The 18,775-nt window shown below is 58.8% G+C and overlaps 1 protein-coding gene and 1 long non-coding RNA gene across 17 annotated transcripts in view; one reads left to right on the plus strand and one right to left on the minus strand.

Annotated features, from left to right (window-relative positions):
- Positions 1 to 1,436: 1,436 nt before the first annotated feature.
- Positions 1,437 to 4,795, minus strand: LOC309849025. Its single transcript, XR_014303430.1, has 2 exons — positions 4,715 to 4,795; positions 1,437 to 3,087 (listed from the first exon to the last, which is right to left on the minus strand). It is a non-coding gene; the product is annotated as an uncharacterized lncRNA (long non-coding RNA).
- Positions 3,724 to 18,775, plus strand: part of TMEM255B (transmembrane protein 255B) — a gene marked incomplete at its 3' end in the record, with an annotated part of 90,649 nt that continues 75,597 nt past the window's right edge. For 11 of the 16 annotated variants that reach the window (XR_014303409.1, XM_082701185.1, XM_082701186.1 and 8 more), the window contains exons 1-3: positions 3,822 to 3,949; positions 11,874 to 12,016; positions 13,285 to 13,347. Coding sequence is in view for 15 of the 16 variants with exons in the window: in XM_082701185.1 (XP_082557311.1) it covers positions 3,904 to 3,949; positions 11,874 to 12,016; positions 13,285 to 13,347 (252 nt within the window). Of the gene's footprint in view, positions 3,950 to 11,873; positions 12,017 to 13,284; positions 13,348 to 18,775 lie in introns of all 16 variants that reach the window. The other 5 variants (XM_082701190.1, XM_082701195.1, XM_082701196.1 and 2 more) reach the window with 3 other exon arrangements.

The following is an 18,775-nucleotide window of genomic DNA, read 5'->3' on the forward strand; positions in this document are numbered from 1 at the left end:
AGGGGGGTGACCAGATGCCCCCTGCCACACGCTGTCTCCCATCTGCACACGTCGGTGTGTACACACGTGTGCCCATGTGTGCGAGTGTGCACATGTACGTGTGTGTGTGTCCATGCGCGTGTGTGCACGCGGGGCCCCGAGGACGAGCCCCCTGCTGGGAAGTCAGGGGTGGAGGGGAGGTGTCCCGGGTCTGGGTTCCCGCGGGGGCCGGGGTGGGTCTGCCGCTGGGGCGCCGGGTGTCCCTCGCTGGACCCGTCCACGGACCCCTGCTAGCATGGCGACCTGGCCAGCGCTCGGACCATCGAGCGGATGGCCTGCTCTAGTCCTGCTTTCTCCGCAAGGCCGCCGTGCTCGGAACGCGCCGGTCGGCACGGCCCTTCTGTGCGGCTCTCCTCCTGTCTTGTGCACAGATGGACCCCAAGAGACCTTTGCTGGTCGTGGGAATGAAAGATTGAATTAAATGTCTGTAGTCAGGTCAATACGCCCTTTCCCTCGCGGAGGCTGAGATCCGGCTGACCTGGCTCAGATCTGGTTTCTGCCATTGAACAGATTCTTGACTTTGGAAAAATTATTTAAGTTCTTGCGGCCTGTTTCTTCATTTGTGAAATGATATTATGAAGATTAAATAAGGCCTCGGGGAGAAGCTGTGACCACGGGGGCGGGGGGCGTGGCAGGGGTGCGCGTGGCCCGGGCTCAGCCAGGGAGAGCTGCCGCCCAGCATGCTCGTGGTCTGAAGGGACACGGGCTCAGAGGGCTGCGGTGGCTCCGGGAGAGCCGCTCGGGTGGGGGGACTCGGGTGTTTCCGGGGGTGCACTGGGACCCGTGCTCGCGCAGGGGGAGGTCGCGGCGGGCGCGCCGAGGGCGCGTCCGCTGCAGCCACTGTCACAGGCGCCTTCGCACGCCGTGTGTTTTCCCTCACGACAGGGACTGATGAAATCAGCGGCTCAGAAAGCCTCGCCGGTGCCATCGTCACTAACGGAACACGGGGGCTCGTTCGCCAGCGAAGGGAGATACCTAACGTTCCAGAGCGCCAAGGAGACCCTTCCTCGGGGCCGGGACACCCCACGGCGCTTCCCTGGCCACGGACAGGTCCATCGGACGCCCCCAAACCCGAGCCCACGCTGGGGCTGCCGCCAGCAGGGCGCCTCTCCCCGGCCCCCGCGTCTGAGGGGCTCATCTTTCACGATCGAACCCCAGGCTCGTCCCTCCTGCTGCCGGACCTTCTGCACGGGGTCCTCCTCGCCGAGGGTCGAACGTCCTCACGTGACCGAGGGATGACGCGGTGCCCCCGCGGTGTGCACCCTGGCCCTTGACGAGGGGGCGCGGCGGGGCACGACCGTCTGCGCCACGTCGACCTCGCTCCCACCCAGTGCCAGCAGCCATGTGAGCGGCTTCAAGCGTCGAAACTCTCACCGGGGGCATGGAGGTTCCCCATCTTTTCTGTTTTTGTTTTTAAATATTTCATTTACTTATTTGACAGAGACAGAGAGAGAGACTGAGCGCAAGCAGGGGAGGGGCAGAGGGAGAAGAGGCTCCCGCCCAGCAGGGAGCCTGACGTGGGGCTCGATCCCAGGACCCCGAGATCACAACCCGAGTGAAGGCAGACGCTCAACGACCGAGCTGCCGGCGCCCTGAGCGGTGCCACTCTTAACGTTACTCACACGCCAGCTCCGTGTCCGCTTCGGTCCTACACGAAGACACAGAAGTGGCAGGCAAGGAAGCTGTGACACCGGTCTCGGGGGCGTGGGCAGCAGAGAAGACAGCGGGAGCTACAACGTCCTGCATGGCCTTCGGCGTCCCCACATGCCCTGCACGACCACCCCCGGGACCCTGTGTGTCTCCCATGACCAACCCCCAGATCCAGCGCCCCCCTGCACCCACTCCCTGGGACCCCAACACTGCCATGAGCCCCCCACAGCGACCCCACCTCCCTTCTTTCGTGCTTCGCTCCGCTGTGGCGCGCCCGTCAGCGAAGGCGATCGGTCTTGCACTTGCAGTGAAATCCGCACATCTGGGGCCGCGGAGGCCAACCCTGGGCGCCTTCCCTGTGGTGTGGTGTGTCCTCCAGTGACTTTCCAGACCCTGCGTCTGTCTCCAGGACCCGGGCCCCGCAAGTCTCCCAGAAGCCGCATTGCTGGCGGCAAATACGTCTTTGCTGATGCAGGGCCCGGCCCCTCATGCCTGTCGCCTTCCTGTCCTTGCGGCCGCCACCCCGGCTGCCTGGACGTCCCAGCAGGTCTGCCGTGGAGGGTGCGCCTGTGTGGCAGGACTCAGAGCCCCGCTGGCTGAGTCTGTGTCTACGTGATCTTCTTAACGTCAATAAGGATTTGTCCAGTCCCCTGATGATCTTCAGACGGGAAGAGGGCCGATTCCTCTTAATTGTCTTAGCAAGAGCTAAATTAAATGACATTTAAAAAAACCCTGATCCCAGGCCATTGCTATCTGCTGAGGTCAGCTTGCTGCGGGCCGCAGTGTCCCCTCGAGGTGGGCCAGCCCGTGGTCAGTGGGCACCATGGCACAGGAGCTAAGTCACACCAGGCGGGGAGGAGGTCCAAGGAGTGGCTTGTGGGGTCCCTCCCCGCAGTGACAGGTGAAGGGTTTGGAAGAATTCTAGATCTGCCCTTGGTCATGCACTTAGCCTCCTGGGGCCTCGGTTTCCCCATCTGTGCAAGGGATCAGCGTTGGGATTGCCTGAGGCCACCACAGTGTGGATGGGATGGGCTGTGTGGGCTACTGCTCCCCGCCAGGCGCCCGGGGGGCCCTCTGACCCCCTCGCTGGCTCCCCGGGCTGGGTCTGCCTCCCTGGCACAGCGTCCGAATGGTGGCCTGCTCGCAGGCGTCACCTTCACAGGGAGACCCATGTGGTGACCCCTCCTGCCGCCACTATGTCCCTATTTTGTCGGAGCCCCCCTGCCGATGGGAGCGCCCGGCTGTGCCTGTTTTGCTGTGGCCGCAGGTGGGGCCGAGCTGTGTGTCCGTGTTAGCGGCGGGCACAGCGTTGGCCCCCGGAGAGTGGTGGCCTTCGTCACAAATGGTGCATCCACAGAGTTGGGGTTGGGGGTCAAGGTCAAGCTCAGGGTCCCAGTTCTGTAAGACACAGGTTTTCGACGACAGCAGTGGGTAGTCTGGGCTCGTGGGCGCGTCCTTGGGGAGGAAGGGCCGGGACCTAGTCCAAGTCCAAGTCCCTGCCTCGCCACTGACCGGCCAACCCCGTGGGGGCACAGTGCTGCTTCCCACGACACTCCCCTGATTCCCAGGGAGGCCAGGAGCTCTGCCTCAGGGGCCGGCTCTGACACCAACGGTCATGGCACCTATGGTCTTTGCAAGACCCTCTCCTTGCCGCCAAGCGAGGCAATGGGTCCTGGAACCCCGTTCTCTGGCTCCTCCCATCCTAACCGGGGGTTTTACTCAGTGCCAGCCTGACGGGGGTGAAGGTGAGTGGGTGGGGGGTGTGACAGGGTGAAGGCGAGCAGGGGAGGGGTGTGACGGGGCCTGCATTCCTTTGTCCAAGGGGAGTGGCCCTAACCCTAACCCCTCTGGACAGGGGCAGGGGCAGCTGCGGCAGCCCGTGAGGGCAGGTGGGCCGGCCCCCCCGCGTCCGTCCCTAACAAGGCACACCCCGCAGCCCCGCAGCCCCGCAGCCCCGCAGCCCCGCAGCCCTGACCAGAGATCCTGCAGGAGTCCCCAGCTGGTCTCCCTCTAGCCCTCCACTTCCTCCCCCACCCCCATCCCGAGTATCCGGACCTGCGGCGGCAGGGGGAGGGAGGGAGTGCAGGTAGGAAGGAGGCGGTCCGTACAGAGAGGGGGCGGGGCTCAGGGCCTCCGATCCTGATCCTGGGGGAACCCTGCCAGCCCAGACAGCCTCCGTGCCCTGGGCACCCGGACGGCAGGCCCTCCCCCGGGATGCAGCCGCCGGCGCCTGGGCCCCTGGCCCTGCTGGACACAACAGGTGAGAGAGCCGCTGGCATCCTGGCTGTGCTGGGACAGGCCGCGGGCTGCAGTCCTGGGCGGGGGTTGAGGGCAGGGTCGAGGGACCTCCCTGTCACCCAGTCTGTTACCAGAGATCCTGCCCGCTGCCTCCCCTGCCCTAGCCCAGGCGTTACTAGACCTTGTTCAAGGGATGGTGGCGGCTGCCCTAGTTTGGCCGCAGCTCTGTTCCGACCCCCCACAGCCTTCTGCCCCACAAGTTCCTGGAACCCTGTTCTTTGGCCAGACCTGCCGCGGCCTGGAGGAGGCTCAGGGGCCAGAAGAGAGGGTGTGTTTTCCTCAGGGGGGTCCGGGCAGACTCTGAAAGGGGCAGCGAGACTTGCTTCCCAGTGGAGACCTGCAGGACAGGCCCTGTGCGCCTCCTAGGCTCCCTGCGGGGGGTGGGGGGGGTCCCACTGGACGTGCCCGGCTGCCTGTGGCACCTTTGGGGCGTCTCTTATTAAAAGCCAGAGGGGTTGATGTTGTTTGATTGTTAAATAATGAATGACAAAAGAATCTGGCTTCTTGGTTGAAAGAAACAGACGCACCCTACCCTCCACGCTCGGTGCTCCGTGAGCCTGTTTTCTCCTCCAGACCCCGCTTACTCCCTGGGCGCTTCCTTACCAGCGTTGGTGACAATGAGGGCTGTCACTGCTTGTTACTATGTCCTCACCCTGCAGTGACGGCTGGTTCGAAGAGCACTTCGTTTTCCCTCTGATGAGGGGTTCTACCGGGATTGGGCTCTTACCTAAAGCACAGACACTGGGGCAGCTGGCTGGCCTTCTGAGTCCTGTCCCTCGATGTTTCTGCAGTCAGCACGCTGCCCCTGTCCCCCATAAGATCAGGAAACAGAAAGCAGGTGGCTGAGTCGCAGGGTTCTGCACGGGTCTCTTTCCCCAGGGGACGTCACTTTGCCTCTGGGACCAGGTGTCCCCACGTGGCTTCTCTCCGGGAGGCCAAGGCCCTGTTTCAGGGAGACCGTGACCCGGGACGCTTCCCAGCTGCAGCCCCCGGTCTCCGGGACAGGATCTGCTCCGCCGGGATGCGGCCAGGCTTCCCCAGGAGCCGTGGCAGGGAGAGGGCTCGGGCAGGGTAACGGGGAGATGCCACTGGTGGCCTTCAGCGTCACCCCTCAAACGCCTCTCCCAGAGGGAGGAAAGCCGGTTAACAGCACCCGCTACCTGTCGCAATGTGCTCTCCACCCGCGATGAGCCTGTCCCGACCTCCCTGCGCCCCCAGCTCTCTCGTGCTCTCTCTGCCACTTGCAGCATTGAGGGCCGGGTAAAGCCGCTGGCTGTCACTGCCTCTCCTGTCCAGGGCAGGAAACTGAGGTCAGGGCCTCCAGGCCACACTCAGAAAGCTGCCTGTCGGTCTGAGCCGGGTGTGGGCTCCAGCAGCAAACAGGGCAGACAGATCCTGCTTCACGGGCCTCCCCCCCGGGCGGCTGGAGGCCACCCGGCCGGTCTGGGCAGCTGTCCGTGGGGTAGAAAGCAGACAGGAGAGATCTTGGTCGAGGTGGGACCCATCGCTCGTAGCAGCGCACATGCTGACAGTCTGGAGACGGGCAGGAGGACTCAGCGGCTGGTCTGGGGGCTCTGCGGTCTTCCTCCAGTGCAGGACCATTTTGTCTCCCAAACCAGATCGTTTTCGCATGTCTTAGGGTAATTATAAAGATGTCCTACCTTCCTTCCTTGAGTTTCTCTCTCGTTCCCTTATTTTTATGTCATGTCCTGTGTTGAGAAACAGTGTGTACGGCAGGAGTCTTCTCCTTGCTACCTGTGTTGTGCGTGGGGTCAGGACACCGCCGCTGGCCGGCGCCGAGCTTCCCGCCCCCGCGTGGGCCCCGCCGCTGTCCTTCCGGGCCCCGGCTCACCTGGGGACTGTCCGGGAGCGAGGCCGAAGCGGCGCCTCCTGGAGCCGCAGCCTCGGAGGGAAGGTCAGACCCGGGACAAAGCGGAGGGCGCGGGAAGGCCCGGGGAGCCGTGCTTGGCTTCTGGCTCCGTGAGCGGCCACGGGAGCGTCCCTGCGGGCTCGGACCGGGACGTGCTGCCAGGCGGGTGTGCGAGGCGCTGCGAGGCCGCGGCAGGTGCGCCGCAGGGAGCGGACGCCGGACCGTCAGACGCCTTGGGCCTAACGTGTGCGATACACAAACTGAGGAAAAAGCACCCGAAAGTGTTTGAGGAGGAGGACGTGCGTGTGAGCTCACGGGACGACTCGCTTCTGCGTGTGTAAGTCCCCGTCGCGGGGGCTGCACCTGGGCTTGCCATTGAGCTTCGTGGAGCCACCAGAGGTGTGCACAGTCACACCCAAAGCGTCGGGGGCGTCACGTGAGTGTGTGCAGCGGTCGGCCCGGAGTTGGGCTCAGATCCGCGGCCGCTCCCCCACAAACACACACGATGTTGACTGAAGAACTGGGAGTGCAATGAAACACCCGATTTTGTCTTTTCCTTTTTTATTAACATACAATGTAGCATTAGCCCCAGGGGCTCAGGTCTGTGAATCTCCAGGTTTACACACTTCACAGCACTCAGCATAGCACATACCCTCCCCAATGTCCATAACCCCACCCCCTCTCCCCGCCCCCCTCCTCCCTGCAACCCTCTGTTTGTTCTGTGAGATGAAGAGTCTCTTACAGTTTGTCTCCCTCCCAATCCCATCTTGTTTCATTTTTCCCTCCCTTCCCCCCAAACCCCCCACCCTGCCTCTCAACTTCCTCATATCAGAGAGATCATATGATCATTGTCTTTCTCTGATGGACTCATTTCACTCAGCTTAATACCCTCTAGTTCCATCCACGTCATTGCAAATGGCAAGATTTCATTTCTTTTGATGGCTGCATAGTATTCCATTGTGTATATGAACCACGTCTTCTTGATCCATTCATCTGTGGATGGACATCTAGGTTCTCTCCATAGTTTGGCTGTTGTGGACATTGCTGCTGTGAACATTCGGGTGCACGTGCCCCTTCGGATCACTGCATTTGTTATCTTTAGGGTAAATACCTAGTAGTGCGATTGCTGGGTCATAGGGTAGCTCTATTTTCAACTTTTTGAGGAACCTCCAGAGTGGCTGTACCAGCTTGCATTCCCACCAACAGTGCAGGAGGGTTCCTCTTTCTCCCCATCCTCGCCAGCATCTGTTGTCTCCTGACTGGTTAATTTTAGCCATTCTGACTGGTGTGAGGTGGTATCTCAATGTGGTTTGGATTTGTGTTTCCCTGATGCCGAGTGATGTGGAGCACTTTTTCATGGGTCTGTTGGCCATCTGGATGTCTTCTCTGCAGAAATGTCGTTCATGTCCTCTGCCCATTTCTTAATTGGATTATTTGTTCTTTGGGTGTTGAGTTTGATAAGTTCTTTATAGATTTTGGATACTAGCCCTTTATCTGATATGTCGTTTGCAAATATCTTAGTTGTCTTTTGGTTTTATTGACTCTTTCTTTTGCTTGGATGATCTCTCCATTTCAGTGAGGGAGGTGTTAAAGTCCCCTACTATTACTGTATTATTGTCAATATGTTTCTTTGATTTTGTTATTAATTGGTTTATATAATTGGCTGCTCCCATGTTAGAGGCACAGATATTTGAAATTATTAAATCTTCTTGTTGGACAGACCCTTTATGTATGATATAGTGTCCTTTCTCATCTCTTTTTATAGCCTTTGGCTTAAAATCTAAATTATCTGAAATAAGGATTGCCACCCCAGCTTTCTTTTCATGTCCATTAGCCTGGCAAATTGTTTCCCACCCCTCACTTTAAATCTGGAGGTGTCTTTGGGTTTAAAGTGAGTTTCTTGCAGTTGGCATATTGATTTTTTTTTTTTTTAATCCATTCTGACACCTTGTGTCCTTTGATTGGGGCATTTAGCCCATTCACATTCAGGGTAACTATTGAGAGATGAATTTAGTGCCATTGTATTGCCTGTCAGGCGACTGTTACTGCATATTCTCTGTTCCTTTCTGGTCTACTAATTTTAGGCTCTCTCTTTGTTTAGAGGAGCCCTTTCAATATTTCCTATAGAGCTGGTTTGGTGTTTGCAAGTTCTCTCAATTTTTGTTTGTCCTAGAAGGTTTTTATCTCTCCTTCTCTATTTGGTGACAGTCTAGCTGGATATAGTATTCTTGGCTGCATGTTTTTCTCATTTAGTGCTCTGAGTACATCATGCCAGCTCTTTCTGGCCTGCCAGCTCCCTGTGGATAGGTATGCTGACAATCTAATATTCTTACCATTGTATGTTACAGACTCTTGTCCTGAGCTGCTTTCAGGATTTTTTTCTTTGTCACTGAGACTTGTAAATTTTACTATTAGATGATGGAGTGTGGACCTATTTTTATTGAGTTGAGCGGGATTCTCTGTGCATCCTAGATTTTGGTGCTTGTTCCCGTCACCAAATTAGGGAAGTCCTCTGCTATAATTTGCTCCAATATACCTTCTGCCCCCCACCTCTTTCTTCTTCTTCTGGAATCCCAATTATTCTAATGTTGTTTTGTCTTATGGTATCACTTATCTCTCGAATTCTCCCCTTGTGGTCTAATAGTTGTTTGTCTGTCTTTTGCTCAGCTTCTTAATTTTCTGTCATTTGGTCTTCTGTATCACCAATTCTCTCTTCTGCCTCATTCATCCTAGCAGTGAGAGCCTCCATTTTTATTGCATCTCATTAATAGCTTTTTAAATTACAACTTGGTTAGATTTTAGTTCTTTTATTTCTCCAGAAAGGGCTTCTCTAGTATCTTCCAAGCCTTTCTCGAGCCCAGCAAGCTCCTTGAGAATCGTCATTCTGAACTCTGGTTCTGATATATTACTCATGTCCGTATTGATTAGGTCCCTAGACTTCGGTACTGCTTCTTGTTCTTTTATTTATTATTTTTTGTGTGGTTTTTCTGCCTTATCATTTTATCCACATAAGAATAGATGGATGAGAGAACAAAATACTAAAAGCGAAGCAATGACCCCAGAAAAATATACACTAACCAGATCAGAAGAGACCAAAAACTGGGGGGTGAAAAAAACTGGGAAAAAAGAAAAAAATATACATATATTAGACTGGTGAGTAGAACATAGCCAAACACTTGGTTTTGGGTATTTTGGTCTGTTAGAAGAAACTACCTCCCAAAATTTTAAAGAAAGAAAAACTTACATGTATGCAGAAGAAGAAGGGTAAACACGACGAGGGGATGGAATCTGACTGTGAAGATAAAAATTTAAAAAGATTCTAAAAAAGGAATTTATATATATGAAGTTGGTTGAAAAAGGAGTAAGAAGAGGGGTGTCTGGGTGGGTCAACTGTTAAGCCTCTGCCTTTGGCTCAGATCATAATCCCAGGGTCTTGGGATCGAGCCCCGCTTTGGGCTCCCAGCTCCACCAGAGGCCTGTTTCTCCCACTCACGCTCCCCTTGCTTGTGCTCCCTCTCTCGCTGTCTCTCTCTGTCCAATAAATAAGTAAAAATCTTCTTTAAAAATGAACAAAGAAAACAGAAAAAGAGGAAAGTATGTGATCAGGCTGGAGACTAGAACAAAGCCTTGTGCTACATTTAAAGTATATTTTGATCTATTAGAAGAAATTGTATCCCAAATTTTTAAAGAAAAAGAACCTATATGTATTCTAAAATAAGGTTAAATACAATGAAGGGATAGAATATGCCTATAACAATGGAAAGTTAAAAAGATTTCTAAAGATAAAATAATTTGAAAGGTTAAAATAGGAAAGAGGAAAAGTTAAAAAATAGAGTAAGCAGAAATCAAATTTAAAAAAATTTAACTGTGCAATACTAATGGATCATGGGAAAAACCATGAATTCTCTGCATTGCTTTCCCCAGCTCTGGAGTTTGCAGTTCTCCTTGATTGGTGAGCTTGGCCATGGCTGGATGTTCTTGCTGATCTTGGGGAGGGGCCCGTTGCTCTGATTCTCAAGTGTCTTTGCCTGAGGCGGAATTGCACCACCCTTGCCAGGGGTCGGGCTAAGCCATCTGCTCGGGTTCGCTCTCGGAGCTTTTGTTCCCCGAACAATTTCCGTAGAATTTCATTCCGGGAATGGAAATGGTGGGCTCCCTATCTCCAGCCAGGAGGAGGTGAGAGCCCGGGGCCCCCTCCTCTGTGCCCCTGCCGAGAGAAGCCGTCGGTCCCTCCCGTGTCCCTGGTCTCTGGCTGCGCTCTGAACTCCCCTGGTTTGTGACCGAGCGTCTCTGTCTCTGGCGCGCAGTCCCGTTTGGAGTCTCCAAACCCAGCACATTCCGGCCGCAGGCTCCTGAGCCACTCCCCCTGGGAGATCTGCCACCTGTGGGGTCCCTGCTTGAAGGGCAGTGGCCCGACTGTGCCTCGGGTCACGGTTTAAGGTCACCCTGACCTGAGAACCGACCCCTTGGCTCCCTCTCTGCAGCCGGCTTTCCTACTCTGATACCTGCGAGCTCTGCCTCACTCAGGCACCCCCGATCCTCTGGTGACCCTGTGGGACCTGAGACCATGCTGTCCCTGCGAGGGCTCCACTCTTCTCTTAGCCTCTGGAGTGACGTCCCTCCATGGAGCCGACTTCTAGAAGTTCAGATTTTGTGCTCCGCTGCTCCGCTGCTCCGCTGCTTGCCGGGAGCTGGCCCCTCCCCCACAGTCTATCTTCCCATTACGTTGGATTAACATCTCCGCACGTCCTACCTTACAGAAGGTGGTCGATTTTCTGTTCCTAGAATCGCAGCTCTTCTTCTCTTCGATCTCCTGTTGAGTGTGTCGGTGTTCAGAATGGTCTGATAACTGTCCAGCTGATCGCCTGCGAGCTGATGTCGTCTCGGTCTCCTGCCCCCTGCCACCCCGTTTTTCTTTCAGCCTGATTTCATTTTGGAATCACAGGGAGATAGTTAAGCTTTGAAAAAGCGAAACCCCAACAGCGTGTCTGCACTCGGCGTGGATTCTCTCCTGGCCGGCTGCCTCGGCTGGGCAGCCCCCGCTGCTGCGCTTGCCGTGGGTGCCTGTGTGTGAACGGTGCCTGGAAGGGAGGCCTCCCTGCCTTCCCCGAGACACACCCCAGGGAAGAACGTTAGATGAATGAGAAACCCAGACGTCAAGACTCGAGGCAGAAGGTCTCCTTTATGGCTGCTTTCCAGAGTTCCATGACATCTAGAATGATGTTTGCCCAGATCCTGGGACTCCCAAAGTGGTGGCTGTGGTCCGAGACCTTATTCTGCTTACGTGAGTTTGGAGGTAGACAGCCCAGGCCTGTCTTCCAGCTCCGCCATCCTGTAAGTGTGGCCTCCATTTGCAAGGTGCCCTCCGGGCCCAGAATGACCTCTGGGGCTTTATGGTCCTATTCCAGCAGCAGAAAGGCTGACAGGGACAAAGGCCGAGGGACGGGCTCCTCCGAGAGATTTCCTGCAGGTCCTAATGAACACTCTTTGCTTCGCGGGATGATAAATGGTCAGGCACGACCTCTGCCGAGGGCTTCCAGGATGAAGGCTCTGGGGGCATTGGTTTGGGGGTGAGCCCTGGGGGCACCATCTCTGAGGCAAGAGGGCAGGGCAGGGAGAGAACGTCCCCGCTCACCCTCCTGGGGTCAGCACTGGGGGGTCCGATGTCGGGTGTTGAATCCTGGAGCAACGGGGGCTGAAGGGAGTCGGCGGCCGGCGGCTCCCGCTTCCCGCTGTGGGAACACGGAACTGCGAGCGAGGCTGCGTGGTGCCGACGCGTGTCCTTAGGAAAGACATCCAGGAGCCGGGTGGGGACCTCTCATGTGGGGTGCGTGGGGAGGGACGCCCTGATTTCCTGCCCTGGAAAGAGGCATCCGTGTCTGTGGGTGGGCTGGGGCCTTCCAGAGGCCACTTCGGTCACCTGAGGAGGGAGTGGCCTGGGCAGAAAGTGGGTCTGGGGGGACCCCGCTCCGAACCCAACCTGTTGCTGATGGTTCCTCGTTTGTACTCCTTCTAGAAGGGTTTGCAAGGAGAAAAAAGGACGCCCTTTGGTTTGTGGGGTCTCTGCTTGGGGTCTCTGCCGCCATTCTGACCGTCGGCCTCGCCGCCACCACCAGGACGGAGAACGTGACCGTGGGGGGCTACTACCCAGGGATCATCGTGAGTGCTGTTGCCCTTGGAGCCTGTTGGGAGGGCCACGGGGGTTACAGTCTCTACTCCAGCTCATGGGGTTGGAGCGTAAGGCGGGGAAGCCACTGTGGGTGGTCGTGGTCAGCAGAATCTGCCCCCGGAGGCACCTGTATCCTCCCTGGGCCCTGTGGCTGTGCTGGCTGCAGGCTGGCCAGCCCCAAGAGACACCGTCATCCTGCCTCGTGTGGCTGGGGTGGCGTGAGCACGGGGGGCCCATGCGAGTGCAGGAGGACAGGTGCACGGTCGGAGCTGGAGAGGGGGGAGGTGCTGGTGGTGGAGGATGCCCAAGCTGGTCATGGCCTGGGCGCTCGAGCAGGACAGACCCTGGCCTGGACTTAGCCCAGGACCTCCGGATTGAACCCACCCCAAAACAGCTGACCGCACCCCGTCTGGGAGAACAGACACGCGTCTTAGGGGAGGCCGGCCGAGGAGCCCCAGCGGTGGTTGTGCCGGTCAGTCCCTCTCCTGGGGCAGCAGGAGGGCCGCCATCCACGCCGCACTTAGTGCTGCGGGCAGGAACGTCCCCGGCAGACAGGACAGCGACTGAGATCCCGCAGGAAGTGCTCCCAGCTCAGGATGGTCGAGGGTTGTGCATTCACGCGCACTGCCGCCGCAGCAGACTCCGCTCCAGGCACTGCCGCCGCAGCAGACTCCGCTCCAGGCACTGCCGCCGCAGCAGACTCCGCTCCAGGCACTGCCGCCGCAGCAGACTCCGCTCCAGGGTCCCCACCGCACCTCCTTTATTTTATTTACGATCTGCGGGATCTGCCCGTGCGGTGTTTGAGGCCACATACATGGAGTGTTTGTGCAGAGAAAGTCTCACCAGTGAAGGCTTCAGAGCTGCCTGTATTCCAGGGGCCCCACCTTTCTGCCGGGGGTGGGGGGTGAGGGGACCCCGGACACGGGGCTGTCCCCCCATGCCGGCTGAGGGAGCCCATGCGACGCTCCTTTCTGTGATCAGGACTTGAAGCAGTTGAACATGGAAGTTGAGACGCGTCAGGTTTTGGCAACCTCGATTCCAGTCACCGGCATAGCCTGAGCCCGAGAAGCCCACCGCAGTGGGCAGGGGCCTGTCTGCTTCTCCGTGGTCAGGGTGTCAGGGGGGCGGGACCAGTGGCCTTGTCCCTTGGCCGAAAGCCTTCTAAGGGTGACAATGTCCTGGGCGTTGCTTGCGTGAGGGCTGGCCGGCAGCTCGGGCGCTAACCAGAGGCTTTCCCCCCGTTCTTCTTTCTGGGCAGCTTGGCGTCGGAGCTTTCTTAGGAATCATTGGCCTCAACCTGGTGGAGAATAGAAAGCAAATGGTAAGAATGTTCATGGTTTCTTTTGAACGCGGGGTCATAAGGGTGTGCTCTGACCAGAGTGTGTTACGGCTATGGATGGGCGTCCTAGGAAAGCCGCCCACCCCAGTCCAGCAACCTAGGATCTGGGCTCACGTTCCCCAGGCTGTGCACTGCGCAAGTGTGGACTCAGGGATGAGTGGGTGCCCTTCACAGTTAGTCTGAGTGAGCGGGCTTCCAGGATCCTGGGTGCCTCCGACCACCTAGCCGCTGACGTTGAGGCTCAGGAAGAAAAGTTCAGGGTGTGGGGTGTGTTGGGAATGGGCTCTCCCCAGCTGAGGAGAGACGGGGAGTCGCTGGACAAGCAGAGGGGCCCAGGGCTGGGACGGGCTTTACAGAGGAGGAGAGATACGGGGCGTATGAATGCCAACCTCGATCAGTTTTCCGAACACTGTACCTTGATTCATGATTTCAGTGTCGTGTCTGTTTGCTGATGTGCTGTTCAGGGCCAGAGCCCCAAGAATAGTCGGTCACTTTCCTAGTCCACGGTGGCAGCGAGTGTTGCATTTTGAGAGGTTTTCAGAGGGGTTTGGGGCCACGTGGCTGTGTCTGCTCTCCAGCCACAGCCTCTCGGGCTCTCACGGCGTGCGACAGCTGCGGCAGAGGACCCTACATGTCCCTGCTCCTGGCTGACGGCGAAGGTCTGTGGCTGAGCCGTGGTGGCCACTGTCGTCACCCACACCGAGGGAACGGCCCCTGGGGCAGAAGGGGTGAGGGGCAGGTCCTGGGATGGGGCTGGGGAGCGAGCAGGTCAGAGAGGTCTGGGTTCTGGCAAAAACAAGAGTTTTATCCTTAGTATTGGGGTGGGCGGCACCTGCTCTGGGCCGCTGGCTGCACAGTGGTGGACAGGGGGCCCCGGGGCTTCTGTCACATGTCTGGGGGGCATGAGACCCCACCCTGCTTGCCTTGCACAGGCCCCCCTCTGCCCAGAGTCTCTCGCAGGTGGGGGGAGAGGCAGGACCCAAGAAACAGAAGCACCCTGGCTCCTGGGTCTGCCCAAGGACACCCTGGAGGGGTCCCCTAGAGATTCCCATGAGACCCTTTCCGTGTCCTCCCCGAAGCGACGTTTAAGAACCTTTAGCAGGAGAAACAGATTTCCTTCCGTGCTGAACCCCACTAACACGTGACTGTCCCTGGGGAGGTCAGAGGCTCACAGCTGCACGAAGGGTGTAAGGCACAGGGCTTGGAAAGAGGCTCCCGGCCACGGCCACGCGGGGAGAAGCTGCAGCCCTGGTGTCCGCTGTCTGGGGTCGCCGTCCCCTGGGGGGCCCTCCTCCGCCCTGCCCAGCTCTACCTTCCTGCCGAGGTGGCTGGCGTCGGCAGCCCCTGACCGCTTCTCCGCACCATTTCCCCATGGGCGGGGCTGGCTGTGACGCGGTGGGCGGCGGCAGCCTCGTGGGCCGAGCGGACCCAACCTGCTCATGGGCGCCTGTTTCCTCCCCCCTTTAGGAGAGCGTTACCGAGCCATAATTCACACATTTAATGTGCTAAACTCCGTGACTGTTAGCCATTAGTGGGTACGCCACTGTCACCAGAGCCAACGGGAGGACGTTCCGCCCTGTCAGCCAGAAACCTGCGCGGCCAGCCTTGGGTCCTCGTCCCCCATCTGCAGCCTCAGGCGCCCGCGACCAGCTTTAGGTCTGGACCGCACTGTACCCGGTTCCTGTCACGCAGGCTCAGCTGCTCTGTGGCCGTGTCAGGACAACGTGGCTTTGTGGCTGAGTCGCGTTCCAGCAAACGGGTGGCCACCGTGTACACCGTCATCAGTGATGGGCTCGGTGGCCATTGCCGCCTGGGGCGCTGGTGAACAGGCCGCTGTGGACGTTCAAAGACCCATGTTTTCGTGGCTAGGAGTGGGACGGCTGAGTCCATGGCAGTCATTGACAGAACCACCAGCCCGTTTCCCAGAGCGGCTGTGCCACCCCATGTCCCCAGCTGCCGCGCACGAGGGTTCCGGGCTCCTCAAGCCGGCCGACACGCGGGCTCAGCTGTCTGGTGGGCATGACATGGGGTCTCGTAGGTTCCACTGGTGACCTGTGGCTTCCTTCCTGGGCTCCCTGGCCTTTTCTCTGTGTAGGCAAATGGCCGTGCACATCCTCGGCTGATTTTGAAGTTGTGACTTGTCTTTGCATCACGGACTTGTCAGAGTCCTTCACATGTTCTCTGGGAACACCCTTCTCGTGCGCCCGGGTAGGTAAGGGTGCTTTCTTCTTTCCTGGTTTCTTTTCACTTTCCTCCGATAGACATTTTAAGCGTCTGCAAAAGTAGGCAGAGGAAGTAAGTGGACCTCGTGGTCATCTTGGCTCCCACCCCGTTCTTCCCATTTTGTTTGGAGCAAATACCAGACATAGTACTGTTTCTTCTATAAATAGTTTACCCTGTCGGAAGGTTCGGGGTAGAACCTGTGAGCGTGGCCTTGCCATCACCTCCGCCCGCCTCTAGTGAGTCTCCTGCGATGTCTTAAGAATGCCCAGAATGAGCCAGCTTTTCACATTTTTCTATTAATGGTGAGTTACTGCCTTCTCCTGCCCTGGACGGATGCACGAGTCATCGATTTCACCGCCCGCTCTGCCGTCCACACGGCACCAGAGCCAGGAGGACACTCCAGGGACCAAGAGCGCGTGTGAACCACCTCATCTGCCCCTGTACGTGTGAGACCCGTGCAGACACACAGACACACGTAGACACACACACAGACATGGCAGCCCTCCTGGGACCTGGTGTAAAGTCCATGGAACCCATCAGGCTTCTGGGAGTCGACATGCAGAGAAATGTCTCCTGCCGCGAGTTAGGACCCCAGGCGGCCTTCGTCCGGTCCAGGGGAGCCGGTCTTGCTGTGTCGTGTGATGGGGCCCCGGCTCCGCCCCTCACCTCTTCTGCTTTGGGTCTGGATAACGCGAGACCCCCGCCAGCCTTACTGGGGGGCGTCCCCTTAGCTCCGCACACAGAAGCCAAAGCAGCGGGTCCCCAGGACCCGCCTGGGACGCCCTTTGCGGCACCGAGAAGCCCGAACGAACATGGACACGGGAAGGTGCCCCGGGGGCGGTGCAGGGTGGACCCTCCCTGCAGCGTCTGACCGGCCCCTCCCGGCATGGGAACCCACGGCTCTTTCACCCTTCTCCTCTCCGACTCCTTGGGCCGTGTCGGGGGGTGGTTGAAGGACAAGGGTGACCACTTCTTCCGGCAGAGACGCCACCACCTACACCCTCCAGAAGTCTGGTTCGTGTTGGGAGAAGGGCAGGCAAGCGGGGGGAAGCTGCTGGAGCTGCCCCGACCCCCACCACGGGCCCCACGGGGGCTTGTGATGGGAAAGTAGGTCCAGCTCCGGTTTTGAAGCCCGGGAGCTGAGGCCTGGGACCGTCAGGACCTGCTTCCCAGCAGCCGTGATCACGTGAGGACTGTTCTGGGCGGAGCTGCCCGTTTGGGGCTCCACCGGGGCCACCTGCCAGCTCCACCCCGTCACCCCCCTCTGTGCCGCCTGCACGGCCTCCTTCTTCCTGCGCAGCACCGGCGGCAGGGGTAGGGTGCGGAGAGCCACGCAGGGGCTGCGTGCGTCGGGGGCTGGACGGCACTTGCCGCTCTAGAGGGAGCATCCCGCGACCCTTAGCTTTCCTGCGTCCTCCGTGACTCCCCCTCGCTGGCCCTGCGAGCCAACATCCGGGGTCGCTCATCCCGCCGACCAGACTGGGTGCTCCTGGGTGTCCGCTTCCACGGGTTCGTGCTCACAAAGGGGCTGGGATTTGTTTCCGCTGCCACGTGTCCCCACGACGCCTGCCTGGGAGATCTGAGTAGTTTCTGGACGGGTGCAGATATGTCCCCGTCTAGAAAGGGCCTGGGAACCTTCTGCTGGAGAGCCACAGCCGGTGTGTTGTGGCCGCCCGGCCACAGAGAGCAAGGGAACAGGCATGACTGATTTCACCTCAAAGCAGTCACACCGGCAGGAACGGCCACTGCTGCTTAGAGGGCATGGGTCTCCCTCGTGCGTCCTCTGTCCTGTGCGGGGACTTCTGTTTCTTGCCCTGCGCACAGCAGGCTGGGCACCGGGACAGGCTCCGGTCCCCATGGCAGATAGGGTGCCCGCTGGGGGCCGCGCTGGGAGTCGCGGTGGAGGCCGAGGAGGCTCAGAAGGGCTGGTCCCGAGGCTGGGACGGGGGGTTGGAAGTACCAAGTGGGCTGGAGCCGGAAGGTGAGCTCGCCGTGTGGACTAGGCCCCTGGGGCGGTGTGTGCCCGGGCTCTGCCCCGGGCACGGGTCCCGACGGTCTTAGCTCGGCCCCGTCTGCGGACCTGCTGGCGTCTCCCCTGTGGTTCCCGTGGCTGACTCTGTCTCACTTGGTGTGAGATCTGCGGTTTCCTCTCGCCCCGTGCGGGTGATTTCTGCTTCCAGGAATCGGATCGTCTCCGTGGCCACAGTTGTTGGCACAGTAGTTCTCCGGCTCTTCTTATAATCCCTGTAATTTCCGCAAAGTTGATAACGATGTTCCCAAGTTCACTTCTGATTTTAGTCATCTGGTTTTTGGCTCCTGTCCTCTGAGTTCAGCTACGGACGTGGCAGCTGTGTTGACGTGTTCAAAGAGCCGACTTCCGGGAACACTGCTTGTCGCGGCTTTCCCTCCCCGGGCTTCCTCTCCGCGCCGACCTCTGCCCTTCCCGCGGCCGCCTGGGAGCTGGCGTCCGGGGCCTGACCAGAGCCGCCTGCTCCGTCCGTGTGTTGGCAGCCGAGAGTCCCGCCGACCTGCGGCTGCTCCCTGAGCTCTCGATTTCAACCCGTTCACCTCCACCTGGGTCCGGCCTCCCTGCCGACGTCTTTGGCCCACGGCTGTGCGAGGCTGTGACGCTTGGCTTCCACGCAGGTGCGGACTTTCCGTTTTTCCACCGGGGGTTGATTTCCAGCGCCATCCTTGTGGTTGGAAACAGGAAGACGTGGACGGCGGGGTGTGCATGGCCTGCAGCCTGGGGGCACGGGGGAGGCGGGGGTCCGTGTGGCGACGCGCACCAGGGCGAGGCTCAGGGCCGCAGGGTTGCGGCAGCGGGGTAGATAGTACAGAGGCGACGAGGGACGTACGGGGACAAGGGACACCTGGGGGGACGGCCCAGGAATCCTGGCCCCTGCTTCGGGGTGTGAGGATGGCCCGCGGGCGCCCTGTGAGGCCTGGTGACGTCCTCCGGGGCAGGCCACGTCCCCGCCACCCTCGCCCACCGAGTGCCCCTGGGCGGCGGAGGGAGCCCCTGCACCTGCGCCGGGGGCCATCTGCTCCTTCTGATTAACCCCCTTCTGTCGGCACAGATGTCTCCCTGAGCCCGTGGCCTGACCACTCTGCCAGGCCCGTGTCCCCTACAGGTGTCACCCGCAGACCAGCCCTTGCTCCGCACCAGTTCCCAGCCTGGTCTTCA

Source organism: Mustela nivalis (assembly GCF_964662115.1).
Source record: "Mustela nivalis genome assembly, chromosome: 15".
NCBI lineage: Eukaryota > Metazoa > Chordata > Mammalia > Carnivora > Mustelidae > Mustela > Mustela nivalis.